We start from the raw sequence: 26,357 nt of genomic DNA, 5'->3' as shown, positions 1-26,357 counted from the left end.
CAAGTCTGAAAATGGGTCTCGACCCGAAACGTCACCCATTCCTACTACCCAGAGATGCTGCTTGTCCCACTGAGTTACTCCAGCAATACAGTGCAACATCACTGGCTCAAAGCCTGAACATCAGGAATTTGGAGGCAAAACCCACAAAGTGCTGGTGGAACTCAGCAGGTCTGGCAGCATCTGTAGAGGAAATGGACAGGCGACATTTTCGGTCGAGCCCCTTCTTCAGACTTGGAGGTGATGGTTTTCTATAAGCCTGCTATTTCCATCCTTCCAGGCTGTGCAATATCAGCCTAGTAACAAAGCTGACTTTAAACAGCTTTTAAACGACAGCAGACATCTAGGGCTGAAAAGCCAGCAGATAATGAAACAAAAAAGGATGTGGAACTAGTTGGACCAGGAGGAGGAAGCGCATTAACAACCGCTGCCTTAAAAAGGCTGCCAGCATCAAGGACCCACACCATCCTGACCACACACTCATCCCCCCGCTGCCCTCAGGTAGAAGGTACAGGAGCCTGAAATCTGCAACATCAAGGTTCAGGAATAGCTGCTTCCCCACAGCCATCAGGCCACTAAACTTAACTCATATGGTATCATTATCCCAATAGTTTCCCTATTCTAAATGTGCATCCTTACTGATGCTTAACAAGTCCACAGCTTTAATTCTGCAGCCAAAAGTACAGGTCTTAGCTGAAATGATAGGTGTGTTAATTAGGCCCAAGGCATATAAACAATAAAACACTGCATTGGGACCAGAAATTAGAACAATGCTGTGGGAAATATAAAATCTGGAGGAGTATTGTGAATGGATAGTTTGGAACATGGCAGGAACACATGGAATACAACTTAGGATAGCAGTTCTCAAGGCGTCAGAAAAACTGGGAAATAACCCAAACTACCCAGCTCAGTCAGAAGGAGCAAGGCTGTCAGTGCAAGTCTTTGTACACATTGATAGTGTGGCACTAAGTGGCTAGCAATGTGAACAGCACAATCTCTATTTGCTGGTTGATTTGCCTACTCTGCTTTTAAAAGGGCATATGTTTTAATAATACTTTATGTACAAATGCTAATCATGTATTATCTTTCAGCCGATGGTTTAGCACGCAACAAAAGATTTTCACGGTACCTCAGTGCACGTGACAATAAACTAAACTCAAACTCAGAGAACTTTATTGCCAAGTGCACTGATAGTTATAAAATGGAAAAACATGACAAGTCGTTTGCAACAAACTCTACTTATATAATAGAACGACCAGATAATTCCCCAACGACACCGATCTCAGTTTCTGAAGCGGATGTCTGAAGATTCTTCACAAAGTTGTTGTAGCAGACCGGATGCTTAAAACCTGCACAGACCAACTGGCTGGAGTTTGTGCAGACACCGTCAGCATCTCACTCAGTCCCCACATGCCTCAATGACTAGTGGCACCTACGCCCGTTGTGATGAAGTGCTTTGGGAGGTTGGTTATGACACAATTCAGCTTCACCTTTAGTAAGGACCCACTACTAATCACCCAACACCACAAAAGATCAACAGTGCATGCATTCTCCACTGGACCACTTGGACAATAAGAAAACGCATTTCAGGATGTTGTCCGTCAACTACAGCTCAGTATTTAATGACACTTTTCCCTCCAAACGCATTGTCAAACGCAAGGAATTGGTTCTCTGCTCATCCCTATGCAACTGGATACTCTATTTCCTCGGGTGCAGCAGCATCTATGTAAGAGTCTGAAGAAGGGTTTCAGCCTGAAACGTCGCCTATTTCCTTCGCTCCATAGATGCTGCTGCACCCGCTGAGCTTCTCCAGCATTTTTGTCTACCTTCGATTTTCCAGCATTTGCAGTTCCTTCTTAAATACTCTATTTCCTCGTCAGCAGACCTCAGCCAGTATGAATGGGCAACACCAGTTCTTCCCCACTGATCATCAGCATAGAGGCTGTTTGCTCAGTTCTGTGTAGCCAGACACACCTCCAAAGAGCTAGGGATCTCAACCCAAAACGTCACCCACCCATGTTCTCCAGGGATGCTGCCTTAGCTGCCGAGTTACTCCAGCACTTAGTGTCTTTTTTTTGTAAAACCAGCATCTGCAGTACCTTATTTCTACAACTCCAAACCGATCTTTAAATTTGCCACAAAGCCATTGTAGTTGGACAAATAAAGGGCAATGTCAAAATGTCGGCGGGAGATCGATAATCTGGGTGGTGCAACACCAATCTTGCTTTTAATGTTAGCAAGACCAGAGAACTGATTGTAGACAAAAGTGCTGGGGAAACTCAGCGGGTGCGGCAGCATCTATGGAGCGAAGGAAATATGCAACGTTTCCTATTTGCTTCAGGGTTTTGGGCCGAAACTTTGCCTATTTCCTTCGCTCCATAGATGCTGCCGTACCCGCTGAGTTTCTCCAGCACTTTTGTCTACCTTCGATTTTGCAGCATCTGCAGTTCCTTCTTAAACACCAGGGAACTGATTGCTGACTTCAGGAAGGGAAAGGCAGCGATTCTTTGGTGTAACAGTGCTTTTAAGAAATTCACGGTCCCATTTAATATGACAATTAAACATTTGACTATTGAAAACATTCATGAAAACCTGCTGCACTCCAATTAAATAACGGTTAAACTCAAATTAAGTGTTCTTAATCTTACAAGTAAAAGTTAAAAGACAAATAATTTATGTTCTTGTCAATTGCGTTTTAAATCAAGTGTCAGCCGGGGTTCATTTGACAGTCTCAGCAGCAGAAAACCCATACAGCATTACAAACTTACAGCAGTGAATGAGGCTCTTCGGCCCAACTAGTTCTTGCCGACCAAGATGCCCTATCTAAACTAGAACTATTTGTCCACTTTTGGCCCATATCCCTCTATTGTTCTATGTGCATACCTGTCCAAATATTGCCTCCCGCAACCACTTCCTCTTGCAGCTCGCTCTATATACCCACCACCCTCTCTCTGCATCAACAGTTTGCTCCTCGGGTTCCTATTAAATCTTTCCCCTCACCTGAAATTGCATCTCAATGACAATGAAGTCAAAACTATAGTTTCTGCTCAGTTGACACCCTAGATTTTCTGGCATGCTCAACAAATATACATTCACTATTGACATATGGAACAAAGGCCAAGGTGAATTGATCAAAACTTGCATCGCACCATGATCAACTATGTTCTGCCAAAGTTTTAAACACAATGACTAAGTCATCTGAAGCATAGGCTATCATTTACCTTGAGAGAAAAACTAATTATTCAATACATTTTTCTAGTTCATCAAAAATCAAAGGAGCTAGATATTCAACTTTACTCAAAGTGAAAGGCCAGAAAAATTTTACATTGCTATCTATTAGGCCACTTTGCATAACTCCGCATGTAGGAGTTAAATATACGAAATAAAATTTGCTGCCGATTTTTCTTTACACAGATCCCTACTAGATACCTAAACATGAGGCTGCTCACATTCATTTAGTAGCCTGTTATAATTAAAAACGTTAACTATTCAATTTCTGGGCAATGTTACATCACCTAAAATTATGCAGAATTATGTAAATTTTAGTACGTACTCGAGGAAGTCACTGACGCTAAGCACAGGGAAAATATCTATACAAAATGCGAAAATATATCTTTACATCACATTACAGAGCTGGATTATTGACCAAAATCTGTTCATGTTTCTGGGCAAAGCTTCATGCCATCCAGAAATGAGGAGAGGTTGCCAATCAATGCAACACGCCGCTCCTTACCTGCAACGTTCTCCGTAGCTACAGCATCCTTTCTGAAAATACTTGCAAATCAGTGAAGGCTTGCTGGTTGCAAGGTCATGGAAATAACGGCAGGTGTTTCCTTCTTTACAAACTCCATGCATGAAATACCTACAAGTAGAGTTTCATAGTTTCAGCTTTGTTAAACTCTTGGAAACTGCAATAGAATCTTTCAAAAACGCTGTTAAAAGTTTGTATTTTCTTTATCTCTCAGCTTACCATCAGCTGGGCATGCGTACTGGAAAGAAGCAACATTGCATAAGCAAACAGTCGGAGGCCGAGCTCCAAGTCCAGCTTATGAACCGCACCAGAGAATGGGCTTTGCACTCAACGTTCACAAAACAAAGGATTTCTGCTAACCTGTCCTATTGTATAACACCAATGGACACAAAGTCCTGGAGTAACTCAGCAGGTCAAACAGCATCTCTGGAGATCATGGATCAATATTTCCCAGAGATGCTGCCTGATCTGCAGAGTTACTCCAGCAAATTATGGTCTTTTAACCAGCATTGGCAGTTCTTTGTTTCTGTATATCACCACACCTTGACTATAAACGGTCCAAGACAAGACCCTGGAAAACATGGACATCTTTCCATTTTTTGCAAGCCACCTCTCAACAAAAGGCAGACAGTAATGGTGACCTGTACAAAAATCTGCAATGTGGGCCCAGGTGCTTTTTCGTTTCATTTCGTGACCCAAATCACGTATCTACCTGTATTTTTAACATAGTGTAAAAATATTATAGAAATCATACCTGAAACTCAAGAACAAAACCTGCACATATTTTAAAAATATGAGAAAACCTCCAATTCTCTACGTATTGATAGTCCAATCACTGTAAGTTTGACATTGCATCGGGCGTCAATTGACCAATCACGCGCTTTGTTTCATGGTAGCCAGGCAGCGAGCACTCTGGGATCATGGCTGCCTAATAACATCAAAACAATGGCACGGTTTCAAAGGAATAAAGGTAATGCTCACTGATAATTTTGTTTTACAATCGATTTATCTTTGTAAAGCGAGGATGTGAATTGTTAAATAAAAATGATAAATAAAAATGTAGAGCTAGGGTTAGGATTAGGATCAGTCAGTCGGTACTACATTACTCCACACCACTGCCAAGATAAAAACTCCTTTAAAATGTAAACCTTGAAATCAAATATCTTAGCGAGCAAGATAGATCACTCGACAAAAAAGACGGTCATGGGCAGATTCACGGGTCATTTTCGGCCCCCATTTCCGTAACCGGCTTCCGTCTCCGCACCAAAGATCCCGTAGCGGAGCAAAGATACTGGTGCGGAGACGGAAGCCGGTTACGGAAACATTCTCGTAAAAATAAAAGTTCTTTGGTAAAAATCTTCTCCTCATTTTCAGAATTATAATTTAATAACACAAACTGTTCCCCCGCAACGTTGATTACACTGAGAGTCGGGTCGGGTTACTGAAATGGATGAAAAAAAGGTCCACATTATGCTCCGTACTACACGTCAGCCCATTGTATTTAGCAGGAGTGGTCTATCTTGCTCCGCTGTAGAATCTTTGCTTGAAATGGCTTGTGCAACTGCACTTCACACTGCAATCATGTCAGTAAAAGAGTCCAAATAAAACTGCTGATAGCAACATCCGAAAAGATTACCAAATATTTAAAACACTTCAATCAATTAGTTGACGACCAAAATCGCAGGACAAATGGTATTTAATCAAAATCCTAGCTGATTACCGTATCCCTTTGAAAAAGGCCTGCTCACTTCTCAGAATGCAACAGCATTCTTTACTGCGAACTCAAGTAGAGAGGCAATATACAAATCTACAAGCCTGAAGAAAAACTACATTCTAGATTCCATTAGCTTCACCAGTAGAGTGGTAAGGAAATCTTATCGCTTGCTTGGGTGTTGAGCACAAGAGCCAGGAAGTCATGTTGCAGCTGTATAGCACTTTGGTATCTGGAGAATGTCCTTTTTTTAAACATTTATAATAAAGAGGTACAGTGCATTCAGGAAGTGTTCAGACACCTTCACCTTTTCCACATTTTGTTACTTTACAGCCGTATTTTAAAATGGATTAAATTTTTTTTTTTTTTTTTTTTTTAATAATCATCAATCTACACACAATACCCCATAATAAAAAAGCAAACACAGATGTTTAGAAATGTTTGCAAAGTAATTAAAAATAAATAACTGAAATATCACATTTACATTAGTATTCAGACCCTTTACAGTACTTCGCTGAGGCACCTTGGCAGCAATTACAGCCTCAAATCTTCTTGGGTATGATGCTACATGCTTGGCACACCTGTATTTGGGTCATTTCTCCAATTCTTCTCTGCAGATCCTCTCAAACTCTATCAAGTTGGATGGGAAGCAGGAATGCACAGCTATTTTCAGGTCCCTCCAGAGATGTTCGATCGGGTTCAAGACCGGGCTGTGGCTGGGCCACTCAAGGACATTCACTGACTTGTCACGATGCCACTCCTGCGTTGTCTTGGCTGTGTGCTTAGGGTCGTCGTCCTGTTGGAAGGTGAACCTCCGCCCCAGACTGAGGTACAGAACACTCTGGAGCAGGTTTTCATCAAGGATCTCTCTGTACTTTGCTCCGTTCATCTTTCCCTCGATCCTGACTAGTCTCCCAGTTCCTGCCGCTGAAACCCCCCCCCCCACAGCATGATGCTGCCACCACCATGCTTCACCGTAGGTATGATATTGGCCAGGTGATTGTTAAGGGCCTGTCCCACTTGGGGTGACATAATCTGCAAGTTTAGACGAGTTTGCCCTCGACTCAAACTCGCAGCATGGTCGACACGAGGTCCTATGAGGTCGCTGGAACTCTCTTTCATGTTCGAGGGAAGTTCCCGAATACTCGCGGCCTCAGATGGCTCGCGGAAATTTTTTCACCATGTTGAAAAATTTTCCGCAAGTAAAATTTGGTCGGCATGGCTCTTTTTAACTCGTAGTGCAGTGGGGTTGCTATTTAGTTACGGGCAGCCGTAGGCAATCTCCTTCGCTGACCTGGTATTTTGATTGGCTCATTGGAGTTCCAGGACGTACCTAGGAAAAATGCCCACTAAACTTTATTATACTTCTTAAAAGTGTCTCCACTCCTCCCCCCCCCCCCCCCCCCCCCCCCCCCCCCCCCCCCCGATGCAGCTCGCGGTTTCAACGAGGATGGGTCGATGCAGCTCACGGTTTCAACGCGGACAGTCGATCCAGCTCGAGGCTTTCCAGGTGAGTGCCCTCGAGCTGGAAGGTCAGACACTCTTTTTAACTCACCGATTTGGTCGCTGACTCTATATTGTTCTATCCTCACTCTGACAACAAACCACGTTAGACACTTTAAGAATGTAACAATTCCTCGTTATTACGCATGCGGAAGTAGGAGAGCAACCACGACTATGGATCTACGCCCCTCGCGGTCCCACTCAAAGGTCAATACAAAAACCATACCTATATACCCGCAGGGAGGTTACATTCCATGCCTTTCATCATCAGCACATTTAAAGTACTGGTTCTTCTCGTGCCTGGAACAGACTTGTTTTTCTCTGCAGTTTTAGTTGGTAATTGGGCATCTTATCTTGTTTCCACATATTTCTTGCATGAGCTGCTCTCTGCACGTACATCCTTAACCCTTTCAGTTATAAAACTCATTAATGAGCGGTGCCTGGTTTCTTCCAGACGTGACGCTTGGCATTCTGGCCAAAGAGTTCAATCGTGGTTTCATCAGACCAGAGAATCTTGTTTCTCATGGTCTGGGAGTCCTTTGGGTGCCTTTTGGCAAACTCCCAAGTGGGTTGTCATATGCCTTTTACAGAGTGGCTTCTGTCTGGTCAGGTATGCGCATAGAACAATAAAGGGATATAGTTGTCCTGGAAGGTTCTCCCATCTCCACAAAGGAACTCTGGAGCTATGACAGAGTGACCATCGGGTTCTTGGTCACCTCCCTGACCAAAGCCCTTCTCCCCCGATTGCTCAGATTGGGCGGGTGGCCAGTCTCTATGAAGAGTCCTGGTGATTCCAAAGTTCTTCCATTTAAGGAGGCCACTGTGCTCTTCAGGACCTGCAATGCTGCAGAAATTGATTTATTCCCTTCCCCAGATCTGTGTCTCGACACAATCCTGTCTCGAAGGTCTACGGACAATTCCTTCGTCTTCATGGATGGTTTTTGCTCTGACATGCACTGTCAACTGTGGGACCTTATATAGACAAGTGTGTGCCTTTCCAAATCATGTCCAATCAATTTAATTTAGCACTGGTGGACTCCAATCAAGTTGTAGAAACATCTCAAGGATAATCAATGGAAACTGGATGCACCTAAGCTCAATTTTGAGTGTCATAGCAAAGGGTCTGAATATTTATGTAAATGTGATATTTCAGTTATTTATTTAATTACTTTGCTAAAAATTAAAACACCTCTTTTTGCTTCTTAATTCTGGGGTATTGTGTGTAGATTCATGATAGGAAAATGAGTTAAATCCATTTTTAAATTAGGCTGTAACGTAACAAAATGTGGAAAAAGTGAAGGGGTCTGAATACTTTCCAAATGCACTCTATATGGTGTATTGTTAACAGGGCTCTCACTTAACTTTTTTTCCCTGTTGGCAGCAGGGCAACCTAGGCAGCTTTTCAGGTTTCCAAATGATAGTTTAGGTGGTCATTTAGGACAGCTTGCATGACGTGTGCGATAATGTGCTCGGACGAAGTGCGTAGTTACCAGTCGGAATTATGCTCAATGAAGCACTTCACATATTATTTCTGCTTCAAATAAAGTCACAAACTAAACATATTCACCAATCATGACATGATATATACCACAATGACATGCAGCAAAATTATAAGACAGTATCCCAATTCTTTTTACACATTGCAATTAATGCAATTTCTATTAGTTCTTTCCACTTCCAAACAAAAATGTGGTTGGATTATTCGAGTGTGTTTTCTGTGAAGGACCGAAAATTATAATGACATGGCCATAGCATGGGTCGTTATTGCTATTAGCACAGAAACACTCTCGCTTCCCACATAATTTATCCACAACAAAATATACAGGTTGCAAGGAAATTTCTAAAGGCATTTTATAATAATAGCTGTTAAAACCGACTATACCCATCTGACAGGTTAAACATTACATTAACTGACAAGAGATGGCCAAAGGACATAACTGCAGCAAATGTTCTTTTGGTAATATGTTTAAAGGTGCCAAAACACCACATTACCGGACATTCAGATTAGATGTATGTGTTGTGAACAGCAATGAAGATACCCAGTTTGTACACACCAGATTTTTTTTTAAATTATTGCTAAATGCCGTTTCCATCATTCCCACTTCAGAATTAACGTTAAAATTTCAACTGAAATATCTCCTGACCAAATTTGTGATGTATATGACTGACTGTAGAAGTAAAACCTGGATATATCCAACGTATAGTTGTGAATATTGCTCATTAAATAACTGCAGTACTGATACTCCATATTAAGAGCATTGATTTGCCGTTAAAATTAATTCTGTAATAATGTGTCAACGGTAGCAGTGACAATCGAACACTGTGATTTTAATGTTTCACATGTTCACAATTTAATTAATCCGTCTTTATGGACTAAAACAAATAATAACATAGGGAATTAAATCACATTTGATTGCATTCCGTTATCAAACATAGTCAATGTTCGCTCTGAAGACATTTCCAGCACAATAGGGTCTTGGGAGGTGAATCAGTGCGCGATGGTTAGACGGGGGAATCAGTACAGGATGAATGGGGGAAGACAAAATTGCTGGAGAAACTCAGCGGGTGGCTGCAAGTCCCCATCGCACCGCCAATTCTAGCCACTACCCCTCTGGTCCATCTCGCTGGCTCCTCCCCCCCCCCCCTCCCCCATGATACCCCTTCTCTTGCCTATGGTTCTTCCCCGTCTTTTCTCAGAGCTCACTCCCCCCCACCCCTCTCCCCCACAACTCCCCCAAGCCCACACCCCTCCCCGCCCCCCCCCCACAACTCCCCCGCCCATAGCCCCCCGCCCCCCACAACCCCCCCCCTCCCAAATACAAAAATAATCAAATCGCCTTTGAGGTACGGGGGAAAAGGCATTTAATTATCTAACAGATATTGCATTTTTTTTCTTCTTCCCGCAGGGCAATGGATGAAACCACTGACAGTTCACATGGCAGCATATTTTGTGATGTGATATACAATTGAGGTTTCAGATGAACTTGCAGAATTGGCATAAATTCATGGATAAACAGACTCAAATTTTAAATTATCTCTGGGTTTGGAATGAAATAAACAGGTTTGAGATTTTGACAAATGAAGCACCTTGAATGACAGAGGGACATAATGGAATGATCATTCATCTCAAGTAATTTCAAAAATACTTAAGCGTTGATGCTGGGTGCAGCAATGTAATTTATCTCCAAGAGGCAGCTCAGGACTGGATTCCCGAGTTTTGATGAAGGGTTTTTGACCTTAAGTGTCAACTGTAGCCGTTCATAGAGATGGCTCCTCACATCACCTATGCAGTGATATAACCCAGAGGTCCGATACCTCCCAAATCTTCCTTCTCTACTCTGAGTGATTACGGGCCACAGATTCCCAGCAGTTGGGGGGGGGGACAATTAATTTTGTTCATCCCCAAGGAGACTGAGCACATCCGCTAATCTCCTCTAATAACATCTGCCTTGCAATCTCTTCCATTGAAGGCTTTGAACACTGCCCGTTGGGAATGTCTAGTTTCAGGTCCATGAAAGACAAGGCCCATCCAATATAGCTGACAGGTTATTGCAGCTTTAATGCTGGGGATGCAGGCCTCGGAGAAAATAAGCAGCTTTCGAGTGCCTCAGGCTGCTCCAGGATGTAGCCAGTTCTCAGCGGCAGAGTTGAACGTTGCCCAATAGAACAATGAGATTTATGTCAGTTCAGGGGTCTTAATCTTCAAATATGCTTTTCTTCAGATCAACTGAAAAAGCCTTATCTTCTTCTAATCTTTCTAACGTCATCTTACATATATACCCCTGGTTCTTGATCTCTCTACTAAGGATTTTTTTCCATTTATCCATCCCTCCATGTTTAATACACCCCAATTAGATCTCCTCGCAGTCTTTTCTATTCCAATGAAAACAATCCCAGATCATACAATCTCCTCCTTCCAAGTTAACTCTTGCCTGGATAAAGTCTCATTTGATAGAATTAATGGTCCAAATCCTATATTGGTTGGCACTGAAGATATTTTTACTTGTAGATCAGTGGTGACGACTCATATGAAAGACAAGCTTGCAGAGTGCATATTTTACATTTACAACTTTGCTTTTTTTTAATATATATATAAACAACTGGGGGCAAATGTCTCTGCCAATGTCAAGAACACATTTCCCATGTTCTCGTTCAATAAGCTAACTGGTATTGGTGTATTCTCGTCACATGTACTGCGATACAGTAGAAAAGCTTGTTTGCATACTACCCAGTCAAATCATACTTGAGCCATTACACACATACAACAGGTAGTGCAAAGAGAAAGCTACCAGAATGCAGCGTAGTGTTGCAGCATTATAGTTACAGAAGAACTACAGATTTAAAAAATTGCAAAGGCCACAATGAGGTAGGTTGGAAGATCAGGACTACACCCTAACCTATGGGTGGACAAGTCAGTAGTCTGATAACAGCCGGGAAGAAGCTGTTCCCGAATCTGGTGTGGATACTTTCAAGCTTTTGTATCTCTGCCCGATGCGAGGGGAAAAGTGGGAATAGCCGGAGCGAAAATAGCCCTTAATTACATTGGCATCGTGGAGTTGTTTGGGAGGTGTGTGTGTGGGGGGGGGGGGGAGATTTATTTGGATGATGGACAGGGCTTTACTTCTGGTTTAGCGCCATTAATGATCTGACCTTTGAAATCAGGTCTAGAATCTCATTGGTCAGCTTTACTTAGCATGGTAAAGAGACGCAGCCATTAAGATTTTTGCCTCCACCATCTGACCTTTTGAAATCAGGTCTAGAATCTCATTGGTCAGCTTGTAAACCGTCATAGCGTTCTGGTAAAGTACATTACCTTTAACCTGGGTAATACAGAAACCTGGAAATGTAGGATTTCTGTATTTTTGTTACTGTGACTTTCTTGCGATTCCAATTTTGTACTTTACTTTGGGACTTTGAGCTATTGAACCTCTGGTCAAAAGAAAGATATACAACAGGTGTGTGAGCTGGATTCAAGCGAGTATGGGGGCTGTACGAGTACACTTGAGAGAGAAATCAGGAAGTCAAAATGGGGACGAGATTGCTTTAACAGGCAAGGTAAAAGAAAATCCAAAGAAATTCTACGTACATTAAAAGCTAAAGAATAACTAGGGAGTGAATAGGTTGTCTATGTGTGGAGGGTGTACACATATGCCTCTCCTTAAGTAAGGCTGTAAGAAAAGGCCTAGGAACTACTGACCAGTGAACCTAATACCAGTGGTGGGCAGTTTATAAGAAGGGATCCTGCATGAGAGGATCTACATGCATTTGTGAAAGAACAGACCAGGGATAGTCAGTGTGCCTCTGTCTGAGTAACGTGCCTCATGAATCTGACTCAGTTGCCTTTGAAGAGCTGACCAAGATGGTTCAGGAGGCAGGGTGGCCTTTTCAAACAAGTAAGGACTACAGGAACTTTATTTGTAGGCTTCAAAAATCATAAAAGGATTATTTAATCTCATGTGAGTAAAATACACTTTTTTTTTAAAACAGCGCACGAGTTATGAGAAACCCAAAGGGAGATAAAATTGCATATTTTCCTTTAGTTACAGCACTTAAACTGAGAAAGAAGACATGTCTCCCAGAAAAAGTGTTCAGTGTACACAGTAAATCAGTTGTCATGTTATTCCCAGGTCAGCTGAACATCTGGAGAATAATTGCAACCAAGCTGAAGCTTTGAAGTTCTCAAGCACTTCTTGCAGCAGCCTAGATAACAGATGCTTGTAAATTTCTCAAGTCAGCTAAAGATCCACAGATCTCTTGTAAATTTCACATCCCAGGTAGCAAAATTACAGCTGGTAAAGGCAAGGGAAAGATCTTCATTGTTCTTTACTGAAAGCATTAAACAAAAGAAAAGCATCTTGTAGGAAAGCTGCCTTCAGTTTAGTCACGTGTGCCTCAGAGCTGCAAGACATGGGTTCAGTCCTGAGCACGGGTGCTGCCACTGTGGATCTGATTTCATCTATGGGTGACTGATAGTCAGCACAGACGTGGTGGGCCAAATGGCCTGTTCCCAAGCAGTATCCTTCTACGACGCTTTGAAACTGGGAAAAGATTTTGAGTTTTTATCTTGATAACAAAGACTAGAATACATGGATCTCCCAAGCCAATAGCACGTCAGATATTTTGTAAAGTAAGGAAACAGGAGTAGGCAGGACAAATATGGTTGATCAAGCTAATCCAATAAATTACAATGCAACAATGAAAGCGAAAGAAACTCCATGGAGTTTTAGACAATTGACAATATATCTAGTGTATACAAGTAACCAAGGCAATAACATATGCAATTATATGGGCAATATTGGTTAGTCATATGAGAGGGATTTGAAAATCTCTGGACTCTGTTCTTGTCAAGACAATTTATAGGTGCCAACAAACTGAATTACCTCAAGATACCTCAAAAGGTAAGTTTGCAAAAGTACATAAAACAAAAAATATTTTGAAAGTATTTTCAAAATGACTACCAAATAAAGAGAGTTGGTCATAGCTTCAAAATTATTAACTGAAAGAACTAAAAAAAAGACAAAATACAGCAGCAACTTAGCACGTTGGGCAGCATCTTTGGAGAACATAGAAAAGTGACATTTCAGGTTAGGATCCTTCCTCAGATTGTTTGTATTGGGGGGGAGAATTGGGGGTGGGTTAAAGCCTAGTAAGTGATAGGTGGATACAGGTGGGGGGGGGGGGAAAGAGTTTGAGAAAAGGAGGTTAGGATTGAAGAGTAACAAAATGTGAAGCCGATGGGTAAAGGAGAAAGGGAGAAAAGTGTATTTGGCAGAACCATGTGCTAAGATGACAAAGAGAAAATCCTCAAAATTATTCAGAATTATATTTCCAGTATAAATGAAATGAAGCTTGGTTGGGTAGCCATCCATTCCCATGTCTATTCAAAAATGAGCTCATGAAAATTACTGCAGAAGCCACATTGCTAAGTAAGGTTCAATTTAAATTATTATTACCCCAACGATGCAAGCTTATGCATTTAAGATTAATTTAGATCATCCCTAGTGCATTATTTTTAAGAGTATATTATTAGGTCAGAGTTAAATGAGTCACTGCCTATCCTTACAGCAACAAAATAGTCATTCAGGTGTAGGAGAACTTTTCATTTTGATGTTTAGTTTCAAAATGATGCAATGTGTCATCAACATAACCGTCAGGTAACACTGATTCTCAAGTGTCAATTCAATTTAGATTTCACCAGAATGCTATACTTGCGATCTCATTAATATTTCCCCAAATATTTGCCAAAAAAGTTAAACTAGATTAGGTGAAAGTGTTCCTCAAGGCAACTACTTTTAGCTGCTTCATCAATGAACATTCACCCAGCAACAGTAAGAGGCGATGTATGAATAATATTCATTTCCTGAAGCAACTCAAAATTAAACAGCCCACACCCACAACAAGCTGGACATAGAACAAATTCCAGGCAGAGGCTCAACAGCAGCATTGGAACACACAATACAATGACCATTTCAATAAGAGAGAATCTAATCAGCTACCCTTGACAAGCCACGAGAATACAATAATAGTAAACAAAAACAAGACACCAAGATGTTTTGGAAACATATCAACATTCCAAAAAGGCCTGCAGAGTGTCATAAAGACTGCCCATCACCTCCTCAAAAAATGCTGAAAATCAAAATACTTCAGACATTGGAAATTTGAAATTAAAACAGAAAATGCTGAAATTGCTCAGCAGTTTGGGCAGCACCTGTGTAAACAGGAATAAAGAGGATCAAAAGACCTCTATCTGTCGATGCTGCCTAACCTGTTGAACACTTACAGCATTATATTTTTTATAGTAAAATGGACAATAAATGTTGGCAAAAAATGTGTAGGAAGGAACTGCAGATGCTGGTTTAAACCAAAGAAAGACACAAAAAGCTGGAGTAACTCAGTGGGTCAGACAGCATCTCCGGAGAAAAGGAGTAGGTGACATTTCGGGTCGAAACCCTTCTTCAGACTGAGATTTGGGGAAAGGAAAGCGAGAGATAGCATTTCAGAAAAATCACGCCAGACTTTCCGCTTTTGAATCCATATGGTGCAGTTTTGTCCACTGAATTCGATGTACGTTTACAATTCTATCAATAAAAAGGCGATATTTCAAATACATTTTCAAACTCAAGACACTGAAAGTTTAATTCACGAAAGTCTAATCCTTCTTCAAGTTCTCAATAACTCACTGGATCTAAATTGGACAATGTACACAATACATTTTTGAGGACTGATACGACTCAAAGGCATAGCTCACCTACCAATTTTCTGAATGCAATTTGCAAATGAACAAAACAAACCCATGAGATTCTAACTACATATTCAATGAACTAAAATAAGGATAGTTGTTTAAACGCATCAGTATATTGTACATTTAATATTTCAGACCAACTCCTGCTCACTGCGGGTTTTGGTCGACATGACGTCACTTCAAAACAGGAGATATTTCTTCCTCTCTCAAAAGTTTTTTTTAAACTTTCGAAAGTACTTCAGGTTCAACAGAAACACTCATTAAACGATAAAATCTTTGAATATTAATAAGATGATGTGCCATGTCCATCGATTTTTTAAATACCCAAATGAAAGAGAATGTAACCGACGCACAATGTACTTCGAAAACACCAGATAAAACTGATGATGTGTGTGTGAGAGTGAGTGTGTGTGTGTGTGTGTGAGTGAGTGAGTGAGTGTGTGAGTGTGTGTGTGTGTGAGAGTGAGTGTGTGTGTGAGAGTGAGTGTGTGTGTGAGTGAGTGAGTGTGTGAGAGAGTGAGTGAGTGTGTGAGTGTGAGAGTGAGTGTGTGTGTGCCGCAAGCTTCATTTAACCTCGCCAAACAGTCGGGGATGACAAAAGCTGGCCTCGACCCCGCAGCTTTAAACAGATCGTCGTTCATCATTGTGTTACTTGCAAATTAATCTGCATGGCAGCCACCGATGTGATTTTTGTATTGAATTATTATTGTAGTTACCTGCATGTCACCTGCTTAGTCCAACCAATTCCTGCGCTAGCTCCGGCGGCTGCCACAGTGGTGGTGGTGGTGGCGGCGGCGGCGGCTCCCGTTGTTGTTGTTGTTGTTGTTGTTGTTGCTGCTGCTTCTACCGCCGCCGCCGCCGTCCCCATGGCTGCCGCTGCCTCCGCCATTATCCACCGCCGTCACCTCGCGGCTGCAGCCGGGCCTCCGCGCCGCCACTTCCGGGAGGAAGGCCTCGGGATCGACGCGCACACGCACGCGCGGCCGTTGGGGGCGCGCACGCGGATCACGTACTCGGCTCAGGCCCGCGCACGCACGCGTCGACTCCCCCCCCCCCCCCAGCGCCCCCCTCAAACGTGGAGAGGTTGGCGGGGGGGCGCGCACGCGGATCACGTGCTCGGCTCAGGCCCGCGCGCGCACGCGACGTCGACCCCACTAGCCCCCCAGCGCCGGTTGGCCGCCATCGTGGAGAGCAGGAGGGGGCGGGAAATAAACACAAGCGCCAGCCAGGATCGTGACAATCAGTCAAACTTCTCCCCGTGCTCGGTATCCCCACTTGTGGTAAAGGTAGGAAAGAGGGGGAGCGAGAAAGAGAGGATGGATGGGTCGTGACGCCGGAGACCTCGGCTCGCCTCGGCGACGCCGCCCGTGGCCCAGGGCGGTTCGGTTCGGAAGGCGTGTTCGGCAATTTCCGGAAGCGGGCCGTCAACCTTCGGCAGTTTCCGGAGAGGAGGAGCTGCTGCTGCTGCCGCCGCCAGCGAGTGGGAGCGGCATGGGGTTGGCGAGGGAGGAGGCGCAGTGCAAACGCTTCATCCTCTCGCACGCAATTTAAAGGGCAGGGGCAGGTTGTCAACGTAAACAGCCTGTCATCTGAGGCACATGTCATCACAACCTGCATGACATCCTCTGTATCATGGCGTTTGTGCTGTGTGGCAAGAGAGACAAGAATGTTTCATTGTCAAATGTCCCACAAAGAACAATGGACAGTAGGTGCAGGAGTAGGCCATTCAACATTCAATGTGATCATGGCTGAGCATCCCCAATCAGTACCCCGTTCCTGCCTTCTCCCCATATCCCTTGACTCCCATATCCCCTGACCCCATATCCCCTACCTTTAAGAGCATTATATAGCTCTCTCTTGAAAGCATCCAGAGAACCTACCTCCACCGCCCTCTGAGGCAGAGAATTCCACACTCACCACTCTCTGTGAGAGAACGTGTTTCCTCGTCTCCGTTCTAAACAATGACATTGGGACAAATCAAAATAGGACGTACATGGTAAATGGTAGGGAATTGAAGAATACAGTTGAACAGAGGGATCTGGGTATAACCGTGCATAGTTCCTTGAAGGTGGGATCTCATATAGATAGGGTGGTAAAGAAAGCTTTTGGTATGCTAGCCTTTATAAATCAGAGCATTGAGTATAGAAGCTGGGATGTAATGTTAAAATTGTACAAGGCATTGGTGAGGCCAAATCTGGAGTATGGTGTACAATTTTGGTCGCCAAATTATAGGAAGGATGTCAACAAAATAGAGAGAGTACAGAGGAGATTTACTAGAATGTTGCCTGGGTTTCAGCAACTAAGTTACAGAGAAAGTTTGAACAAGTTAGGGCTTTATTCTTTGGAGCGCAGAAGGTTAAGGGGGGACCTGATAGAGGTCTTTAAAATGATGAGAGGTATAGACAGAGTTGATGTGGACAAGCTTTTCCCTTTGAGAATAGGGAAGATTCAAACAAGAGGACATGACTTCAGAATTAAGGGACAGAAGTTTAGGGGTAATATGAGGGGGAACTTCTTTACGCAGAGAGTGGTGGCGGTGTGGAATGAGCTCCCAGTGGAAGTGGTGGAGGCAGGTTCATTGGTATCATTTAAAAATAAATTGGATAGGCATATGGATGAGAAGGGAATGGAGGGTTATGGTATGAGTGCAGGCAGGTGGGACTCAGGGGAAAAAAAAATTTGTTCGGCATGGACTTGTAGGGCCGAGATGGCCTGTTTCCGTGCTGTAATTGTTATATGGTTGTTAAGTATAACCATATATTATTATATATGGTATACTTGCAGCAGCACAACAGAATGTCGTTGTTCCATCTGGAACATATGACAGTAAAACACTCGTGACTCTTGTCCAAACCTGTGGTGCCACAGCACAAACACCATGAGACAGAGGATGCCATGCGGGTTGTGAACACATACATCAATGCTATTTATTTACCAGACGAAAACAATAGGGTAACAATTAGGCTATGGGTCGATGGAGCTTTTTCGTTCAGGTTCGTGAACCAACTCACGGAGCTACTTAATTTTAACATATTGTGTAAAAATATTATATTAATCATACTCGTCAAGACTAAAACCTGCACATTTTTAAGAAATATGAGAAAAACCTCAAATTTTCTGAGTAGTAATTGCCCAATCACTGCACGTTTGACATTGAGTTCGGACGCAAATTGACCAATCCCGCACTTTGTTTTATGGTCGCTAGGCAGCGAGGACCCTGGGATCATGGCTGCCTCCACATTACATCAAAACAATTACAAGGTTTCTAAGGATAAAGATATTGCTCACCTTGCTGATAATTTTGTTTTTCAATTGATTTATCTTTATAAAGTTATGATGTGAACTGAAATAAAAATGATAAATAACAAATAGAGAGCTTGGGTTCGGATTAGGGTCAGTCAGTCAATCGGTCAGTCTGTTGGTCGGACTTGTCAGTAGACCAATGGATGCTGTGGAGGATCCGTTGGGCTGCCGGTGGGTGGTGAGCATTGGGACAGGCCGCCAGTGGGTGGTGAGAGCAGTCGGTCGGGCCGGAGTGCAGGTCACCACATTCAATTTCATAGCATTTCAAGCAGAGTGCAGGCCACCACATTCAATTGCATAGCATTTCTAGCACATTGCAGGCCACCACATTCAATTTCATGGCATTTCAAGCAGAGTGTAGGCCACCACATTCAATTTCATAGTATTTCAAGCAGAGTACAGGCCACCACATTCAATTTCATGGCATTTCAAGCAGACTGCGGGCCACCACATTCAATTTCTAACTAACTAACTAAAAATAAAAAAAGCTGGAAAAACAAACAGACTGTAGGCAATGCGGTGCCCCTAGTGCCCAGTACATTGCAGACTCACAGTTCAGTTGATTCGCAGCTTAGAATGACAGTTGTGGCCTTTCCCTCGCGATCTTCCAGAGTGACTGACTCACGTCCAGGCATCCGGGGTTTTATAGTCCTGCCCCCTCCCCCGGTGATTGACAGGCGAGAGGACCAATCAGCTGATCTCAAGATTTTTTAAACACTCATAACTTTTTTATTTTTCATCGATCGGAAAAATCCTCGGGGCTGCCTCAGCGGAGGAGGACTGTGAGTAAGATGGCCAAAAATCATAGCGCTATAGGGTAGCGTTTTTTCTAAAAATCAATATACAGCACATACGGGAAGTGGTCAAAATGAGACTTTAATTATATAGATTTTTTTCTGCCATTACTTTATTTTTCCCCCCTAGATAATGACTGGTTTGAAGAAGGTCTCATGTTAACTGGGCGCTGAGAGATGGCATTATTGCAGAAGACAATAATTATACAAGCAAATCTATTGATGTGTTTTTCTGAAATTTTATTCCGATATTAAAAAAATGCAAAATAAAAATTGTACAAAAACTCTTCATATTATTCTCAGTGGCTATTCATTCAATAGTGCCATATTCAGTGATGTTTGCACCTATCTTTCAAGAATACACCCTTGGCCTTCATGTCATCCCCTGGGGTGCTATCCCTTCCCTTGTTTGTGGAGTGACCCCAATGGTCTCGGCCCCAATGGTCTCGGCCCCTCAATGTTTAGCAGCATAAGGACCGTAGACAGTGGTCCTCCCCACAGAAACTTGGCGTTGGCTGCACCAAGCTTCAGTACATCTCTCAGCATGGACACCTGAAGTCTGGAATGGACCTGTCGACAACTCTGAAGGCTCTGTTATCGAACAACCCACACATTCCCAGAATTTAGCTGCTTGAGACGGTTCTGAACTGCCTCCAATACTCGTACAGTAAAACCCCAACAGATTTTATGGATTGTTTGATGTTACTTCTACTAATTCCCCATCACAAGTTATTTCAGATATTTACCAGTATTCTTATATTTATTCCTAGTGCAAAAGTTAAATTTTAAATGAACGCAGGAACCAGGGTCCTAGTGACGGGGAGGGAGTTGTGGATTGTGGAGTGCAGGGAGGGCCCTAGTGAGTCGAAATGGAACGTGGCAACTGAGGCTTGGATGAGTGGAAATGGAGTCGGGTAAGTGGTCAGAACTGGAGTCGGGTAAGTGGAATAAGTGTGAGAACGAGAGTCTTAGGAAGTAAGGGGCACGGGAACAGGCATGGGCACAGAGCACGGCAAATATCACCTGGTGAACCAGTTTCAGTTTAGTCTATTGTCACGTGCACCAAGGTACAGTGAAAAGCTTTTGTTGCATGCAAACCAGTCAGTGGAAAGGCAATACATGATTAAACAGAGCCATTTACAATGTATAGATAGATACATGATAAGGGAATAATGTTTAGTACAAGGTAAAGCCAGTAAAGTCCAATCAAAGATAGTCCAAGGGTCATCGGAAAGTGGATTATCAGAATTTTACTTTTAGAGTTATTCTTTTTTAGATAGCTGTACACTACTCCAGATGCGGCCTCACCAAGATCCAGTAAAATGATTATTAAACTCCAGTCCACAAGCAATAAAGAACCAATATGCCGCTGTTTTGTGTTTCGGGCATAAAAATGCCCTGGTCCATCTGAATTCTGCTCATTTGTAGTCTATTTACTTTTATATAATAGACTCGACACAGAGAGTGCAGTTACTGGAAATCAGAGCAACAATCTGGAACTCACCAGGTTGAGCAGCGTCTGTGGGGATAAAGGGAATGGTGATGTTACAGGGAGTGAGAGGAGAGGGTGGATGGTCAGTGTAAAGATAAGAAGGGGTGGTGAGACAGGTGCAGAGGTGATTGGGGAACCAAGAAGGGGTGAAGGATGAGAGATAGATGGGGGTAGGGAGGAGAGGGGAGGGGTGGAGTTTGGGGATAGAAACAGATGGGTGATAGATGGAGGTGGACTAAAGGAAACAATAAGCCAGATGGAGCCAAGTGGGGGAAGGGGAGAGTGAAGATGGAGACATTGTTTGAGAAGCAGAAACACAGGCGATCTGATAAGTAAGAAATGTGATAATGGGAATTATTAAAGGGAGATGCAGATTGCAGGTAGAACCACAACCAGATGAGGGAGGGGGAAGCTTGTGGGTATGGGACTGTGAATCAAAATTGATAGAACCAAAGGAGGAAACGTTCAATATTCATACCACAGGGATATAGACTACCCAGGCACGGTGGTGCAGTGGTAGAGTTGCTGTCTTACAGCGAATGCAGCGCTGGAGACCCGGGTGCTGTCTGAACCAAAGATCCTATAGCGGAGCTATAGGATCTTTGATCTGAACAGAGTTTGTACGTTGTCCCCGTGACCTGCGTGGGTTTTCTCCGAGATCTTCGGTTTGCTCCCACACTCCAAAGACGTACAGGTTTGTAAGTAATTGGCTTGGTAAATGTAAAAATTGTCCCTCGAGGATGTAGGATAGTGTTAATATGCGGGGAGCTCTGCCCGGTGCAGACCCGGTGGGCCGAAGGGCCTGATTCTGCGCTGTATCTATAAACTAAATATGGGAGGTTGTTCCTCTGTTTTTCATTGTTTTCAAGAAATTAGTTGTTATTGATGGCGTTAATCTGCAAATGTAAATCTATTGTGCAGTAATTGGATGACTAGATAGATTTGACTGGATACAAATCTTCACACAATATACCTCAAAATGCATCAGAACAAATACAAATCCAGCTGCCATTACATTCAGGAGAATCCGTATTATACTTGCACCGGGTGTAGTGCGTATCATGCACTAGGTGGAGTAGTGAGGCCAGTCATGTTCTTGTGCCGGATAGTCTGGTATAAAATTTGAAACATGCTATTTACTGACACAATCCCCATCTTTGGCGATGGCTCATTAACTCAATCAATTGGCTGCAGGAATAACATGGAAACTCCTGTCATGAGTTGGTGCATTATTACTGGCAACAACAATCCTGTCAGCGCAAAATAGAGATCAAATGAACACGTCCAATAGTTGCATTTTAAACAGCTCACCGTATTGTAGACTGTTTCAAAATAGCGAAGAAAAGCAATGGCAGGTATAGATGATTTATGATTGTCCATCTACAGTCTATTCAGGAAGCCAGAAGAATGATGCAATGTTACCGTAACATTCAAATGAACAGCAGAACTGTGAAGTAGAAATGTCTTTATTTTGAAGATAAAGAAATAAATGGCTCTGGATCTAGCAAAGTTCCAACTAATTAAGATCTTTTGTTTAGGAAGGAACTGCAGATGTTGGTTTAAATCGAAGATAGGCACAAAAAGCTGGAGTAACTCAGCCGGACAGGCAGCATCTCTGGAGAGAGGGAATGGGTGACGTTTCGGGTCGAGACCCTTCCTCAGACGTCTGAAGAAGGGTCTCGACCCGAAACGTCACCCAATTAAGATCTTTCTACTGATAAGATTAACAAAAATCTGTTGATGGCTCGTGCACCGGACGCAGGCACATCAGAAACTGCATCGAAATAAGATGCAAAATTAGTCAAAAGGATTGAACCAAACACGAAAGTATGAAACTGCACTATGCTCAACCCAAATGAATAGCAGTCTGACGTAGATGCAGATGCACTGGTGTATTGCAGGCCATGTAAAGTTTCTTCCCATCAGGCAACTGAACCATCCTACCACAACCAGAGAGCAGTGCTGAACTACTATCTACCTCATTGGTGACCCTCGGCCTATCCTTGATCGGACTTTGCTGGCTTTACCTTGCGCTAAACGTTATTCCCTTATCATGTATCAATACACTGTGAATGGCATGATTGTAATCATGTATTATCTTTTCACTGACTGGATAGCACGCAACAAAAAGCTTTTCACTGTACCTTGGTCCTCGTAACAATAAACTAAACTGTGGGTAACTGAGACCCATGAAACAATTAAACCTGTTAACAGTGTATTTGATATCAGCTGTTAATAGATGACTATCACTTTGTACCTTGACCTCATTCAGTATATAATCATTTTAAAGTAATTGCTGGTAAGGGAGATGTAGATGAAATGTGCCAACCACACAGTATTTGCATGCTGAGCTAACTGACGCAAAGTTTTTTTTCACAAATTTACATCTATTCCTAATCAAATATGGACACAGAGAGCCAGCACTGTCAAGAATCAAGAGTGCTTAATTGGCCTCAACGGAACAATATTTTTTTTTACTTGCGGCAGCTTAATGACCCATGAATGCAGTACACACTAATAAAGATAATTGTCAAAAAGATAAAAAGATGATTACTATAATACTAATTTAAAAAAAAACAAGAAATTTCTAACAACATGTATTGCTTGCATATATATATATATATATATATATACTAGGCCAAGTGCAGACCCGTTGGGTCTGCTCCCCCAACGCACCCGTTCCCTACCCGTAGCCCCCACAAGAGGCTTGGTCCTCCAACTCAAGCCGTTCCCGAACATAAGATTCCAGTCCTCAGCAGAGCTCTTTAAAAAAAAAATCAATTGTACTTGCCCGGCGTGTTGCAATAGCAATTCGCCCTCCCCCTGCTAGTCGAGCCATTGTGACGTCAGCAGTTGAAGCTGGTCGGTTTGAAATTCAAGGTATTTTGATTTTTTTTAAACTTTAATCAGTAATAAGTCGAGAAATAAAGCATAAAATGTTCAGTGAATCTCTGCCTAGGAGGGAAAAATGTGAATCGGAATATGTAAAAACCTTGTGAAAGTTGGCATTTTTTAAGTTTTAACCGCGAATAATGTGTCAAATATCGGATGAAATCTTCACTGAGGCTGATCGCTGCTAGCAGAGCCATTGTGATGTCATCAGTTGAAGCTGGTGGTTTTAATTTCAAAGTCTTCTGACTTTTGATCAGTAATGAGTCGAGAAATAAAGCGTAAAATGTTCAGATAAGTTGTTCCCGGCGGAAAAATGTCAATCGGAATATGTAAAAATGTATTCCTTACCACGTAGTGTTTTTGTGAAGTTGTAAAGACAACCACATATACACACACACACACACACACACACATACACATGTACAAGATCAGAGTTTTAATAAGTATATGATGATATATATATTATATCTGTGATAGACACAATGCTGGAGTAACTCAGCGGGACAGGTAGCATCTCTGGAGAGAAGGAATGGGTGGCGTTTCGTGTCGAGACCCTTCTTCAGACTGACGTCAGGGGGGACGGAGATAGATGGATAAGGAAGTGTAAGGTGTGAAAACAGGGAAAATGGAATGAGATAAAGGAAAATGTAGAATAGATCGTTGTTAGCTGGGAGAAGGTAACAACAAAGCAAACAGAGATAAAATGTAGTTGGAGGCAGTAAGACTGGTTGGAGAACTGGGAAGGGGGAGGGGATGGAGAGAGAGGGAAAGCAAGGGTTACTTGAAGTTAGAGAAGTCAATGTTCATACCGCTGGGGTGTAAGCTGCCCCAAGCAAAATGACACCCATCCTAATCGTGAATCTTCGGGGTGCATGGTAGGATTTGGAGAGAAAAAGCAGGATAAACACACTCTGTTGGTGGTGAAAGTAGACAAAAATGCTGGAGAAACTCAGCGGGTGCAGCAGCATCTATGGAGCGAAGGAAATAGGCAACGTTTCGAGCCGAAACCCAGAAGGGTTTCGGCCCGAAACGTTGCCTATTTCCTTCAGGGTTTCGGCCCGAAACGTTGCCTATTTCCTTCAGGGTTTCGGCCCGAAACGTTGCCTATTTCCTTCAGGGTTTCGGCCCGAAACGTTGCCTATTTCCTTCAGGGTTTCGGCCCGAAACGTTGCCTATTTCCTTCAGGGTTTCGGCCCGAAACGTTGCCTATTTCCTTCAGGGTTTCGGCCCGAAACGTTGCCTATTTCCTTCAGGGTTTCGGCCCGAAACGTTGCCTATTTCCTTCAGGGTTTCGGCCCGAAACGTTGCCTATTTCCTTCAGGGTTTCGGCCCGAAACGTTGCCTATTTCCTTCGTTCCATAGATGCTGCCGCACCCGCTGAGTTTCTCCAGCTTTTTTGTCTACCTTCGATTTTCCAGCATCTGCAGTTCCTCCTTAAACACTGGTGGTGGTGAAGGTTATCTAAGTATGAAAAATTCAATGTTCATACCATTGGGTTATAGATGACCCAGGCAGAATACAAGGTATTGTTCCTCTGGCCTTGTGCTTTGACTTTGACAATGTTTACTAACTTAGGATACAATTTTATAGAAAATTTCCAAATGTGTTTTACACTCAGGTTCCCAGTCTTCAGTGGTGGTTGATATACTCAACGTATTGGACTGCAGAAATAGCATGGAAACCGCTGAGATAAGATGATGCATTGTTAGTGGCAACAAGAATCCTTTCAGTGCAAAATGGAGCTCAAATTAACATAATTCCCATAGTTACATGTTACACAGCATATGAGTGTGTACATTATGGCTCATTGAATCAAACAGTCCCTTCAGCCCAACTTGCCCACACCGACAAACATGTCCCATCTACACTAGTCCCACCTGACTGTGTTTGACCCATATCCCCCTAAATTTGTCCTATCCATGTACCTGTCTAAATTGTTTCTTTAATGTTGCAATATTCCATCCCTCAACTACCTCCTCTGGCAGCTCATTCCATTTGCCCACCACCCTATGTGTGAAAATGTTATCCCTCAGATTCCTGTTAAATCTTTCTCCCTTCACCTTAAACCAATACCCTCTGGTTCTCAATTCCCCTTCTCTGGGCTAGAGATTCTGTGTGTCTACCTGATCTATTCCTCTCATGATTTTATACACCTCTATAAGATCACCCCTCATCCTCCTGCACTCCAAGGAAGAGTCCGAACCTGCTCAACCTCCCTATGTAGCTCAGACCCTCTAGTGCTAGCAACATCTTTGTGAATCTTCTCTGTGCTATTTGTAACTTGACATTGTTCCTATAACATGGTGCCCAGAACAGAAGACAATACTCTAAACTTCTACACTCAATACTCTGACTGATGAAGCCCAATGTGCCAAAAGCCTTTTTGACCACCCTATCTACCTGTGATGCCACCTTCAATGAACCATATACCAGCACTCCTAGATCCCTTTGATTAACACACTCCCCAGAGCCCTGACATTCACTGTGTAAGGCCATGCCCAAGTTCGACTTACTGATAAGATTAACAAAAGTCTGCAGGCAATTGTTGATGGCTCATGCACGAATACCAGGAAATGTTTTGCATTTTGACCTTGAAGTCCCAGCATTGAAATTAATGCAAAATTAGTCACAAAGTTTGAACCAAAGGTTTGAATCAACAGCGCCCTGCGGAC

At 42.8% G+C, this 26,357-nt stretch overlaps 2 protein-coding genes across 4 annotated transcripts in view; one reads left to right on the top strand and one right to left on the bottom strand.

Annotated features, from left to right (window-relative positions):
• mkrn1 (makorin, ring finger protein, 1) overlaps nucleotides 1-16,236 on the bottom strand; it is a 43,433-nt gene extending 27,197 nt beyond the window's left edge. Inside the window, exons 1-2 of one of the 3 annotated variants that reach the window (XM_055650117.1) lie at nucleotides 15,921-16,219; nucleotides 3,731-3,859 (exon numbers count right to left, since the gene is read on the bottom strand). In XM_055650117.1, the coding sequence (XP_055506092.1) occupies nucleotides 3,731-3,859; nucleotides 15,921-16,093 (302 nt within the window). In that variant the 5' untranslated portion in view covers nucleotides 16,094-16,219. Of the gene's footprint in view, nucleotides 1-3,730; nucleotides 3,860-7,014; nucleotides 7,182-15,920 lie in introns of those variants that run through there. The other 2 variants (XM_055650119.1, XM_055650118.1) reach the window with 2 other exon arrangements.
• An 82-nt stretch (nucleotides 16,237-16,318) lies between these two features.
• The window catches only part of ttc38 (tetratricopeptide repeat domain 38), a 38,446-nt gene continuing 28,407 nt past the window's right edge, over nucleotides 16,319-26,357 (top strand). The window contains exon 1 of the mRNA XM_055650120.1: nucleotides 16,319-16,490. The gene's annotated coding sequence lies outside the window, so the exon portion shown is untranslated. The remainder of the gene's footprint in view (nucleotides 16,491-26,357) is intronic.

The sequence above is a fragment of the Leucoraja erinacea genome, chromosome 19 (assembly GCF_028641065.1).
Source record: "Leucoraja erinacea ecotype New England chromosome 19, Leri_hhj_1, whole genome shotgun sequence".
Taxonomy (NCBI): Eukaryota; Metazoa; Chordata; class Chondrichthyes; order Rajiformes; family Rajidae; genus Leucoraja; species Leucoraja erinaceus.
This window is presented reverse-complemented; position numbering and strand designations above follow the sequence as displayed.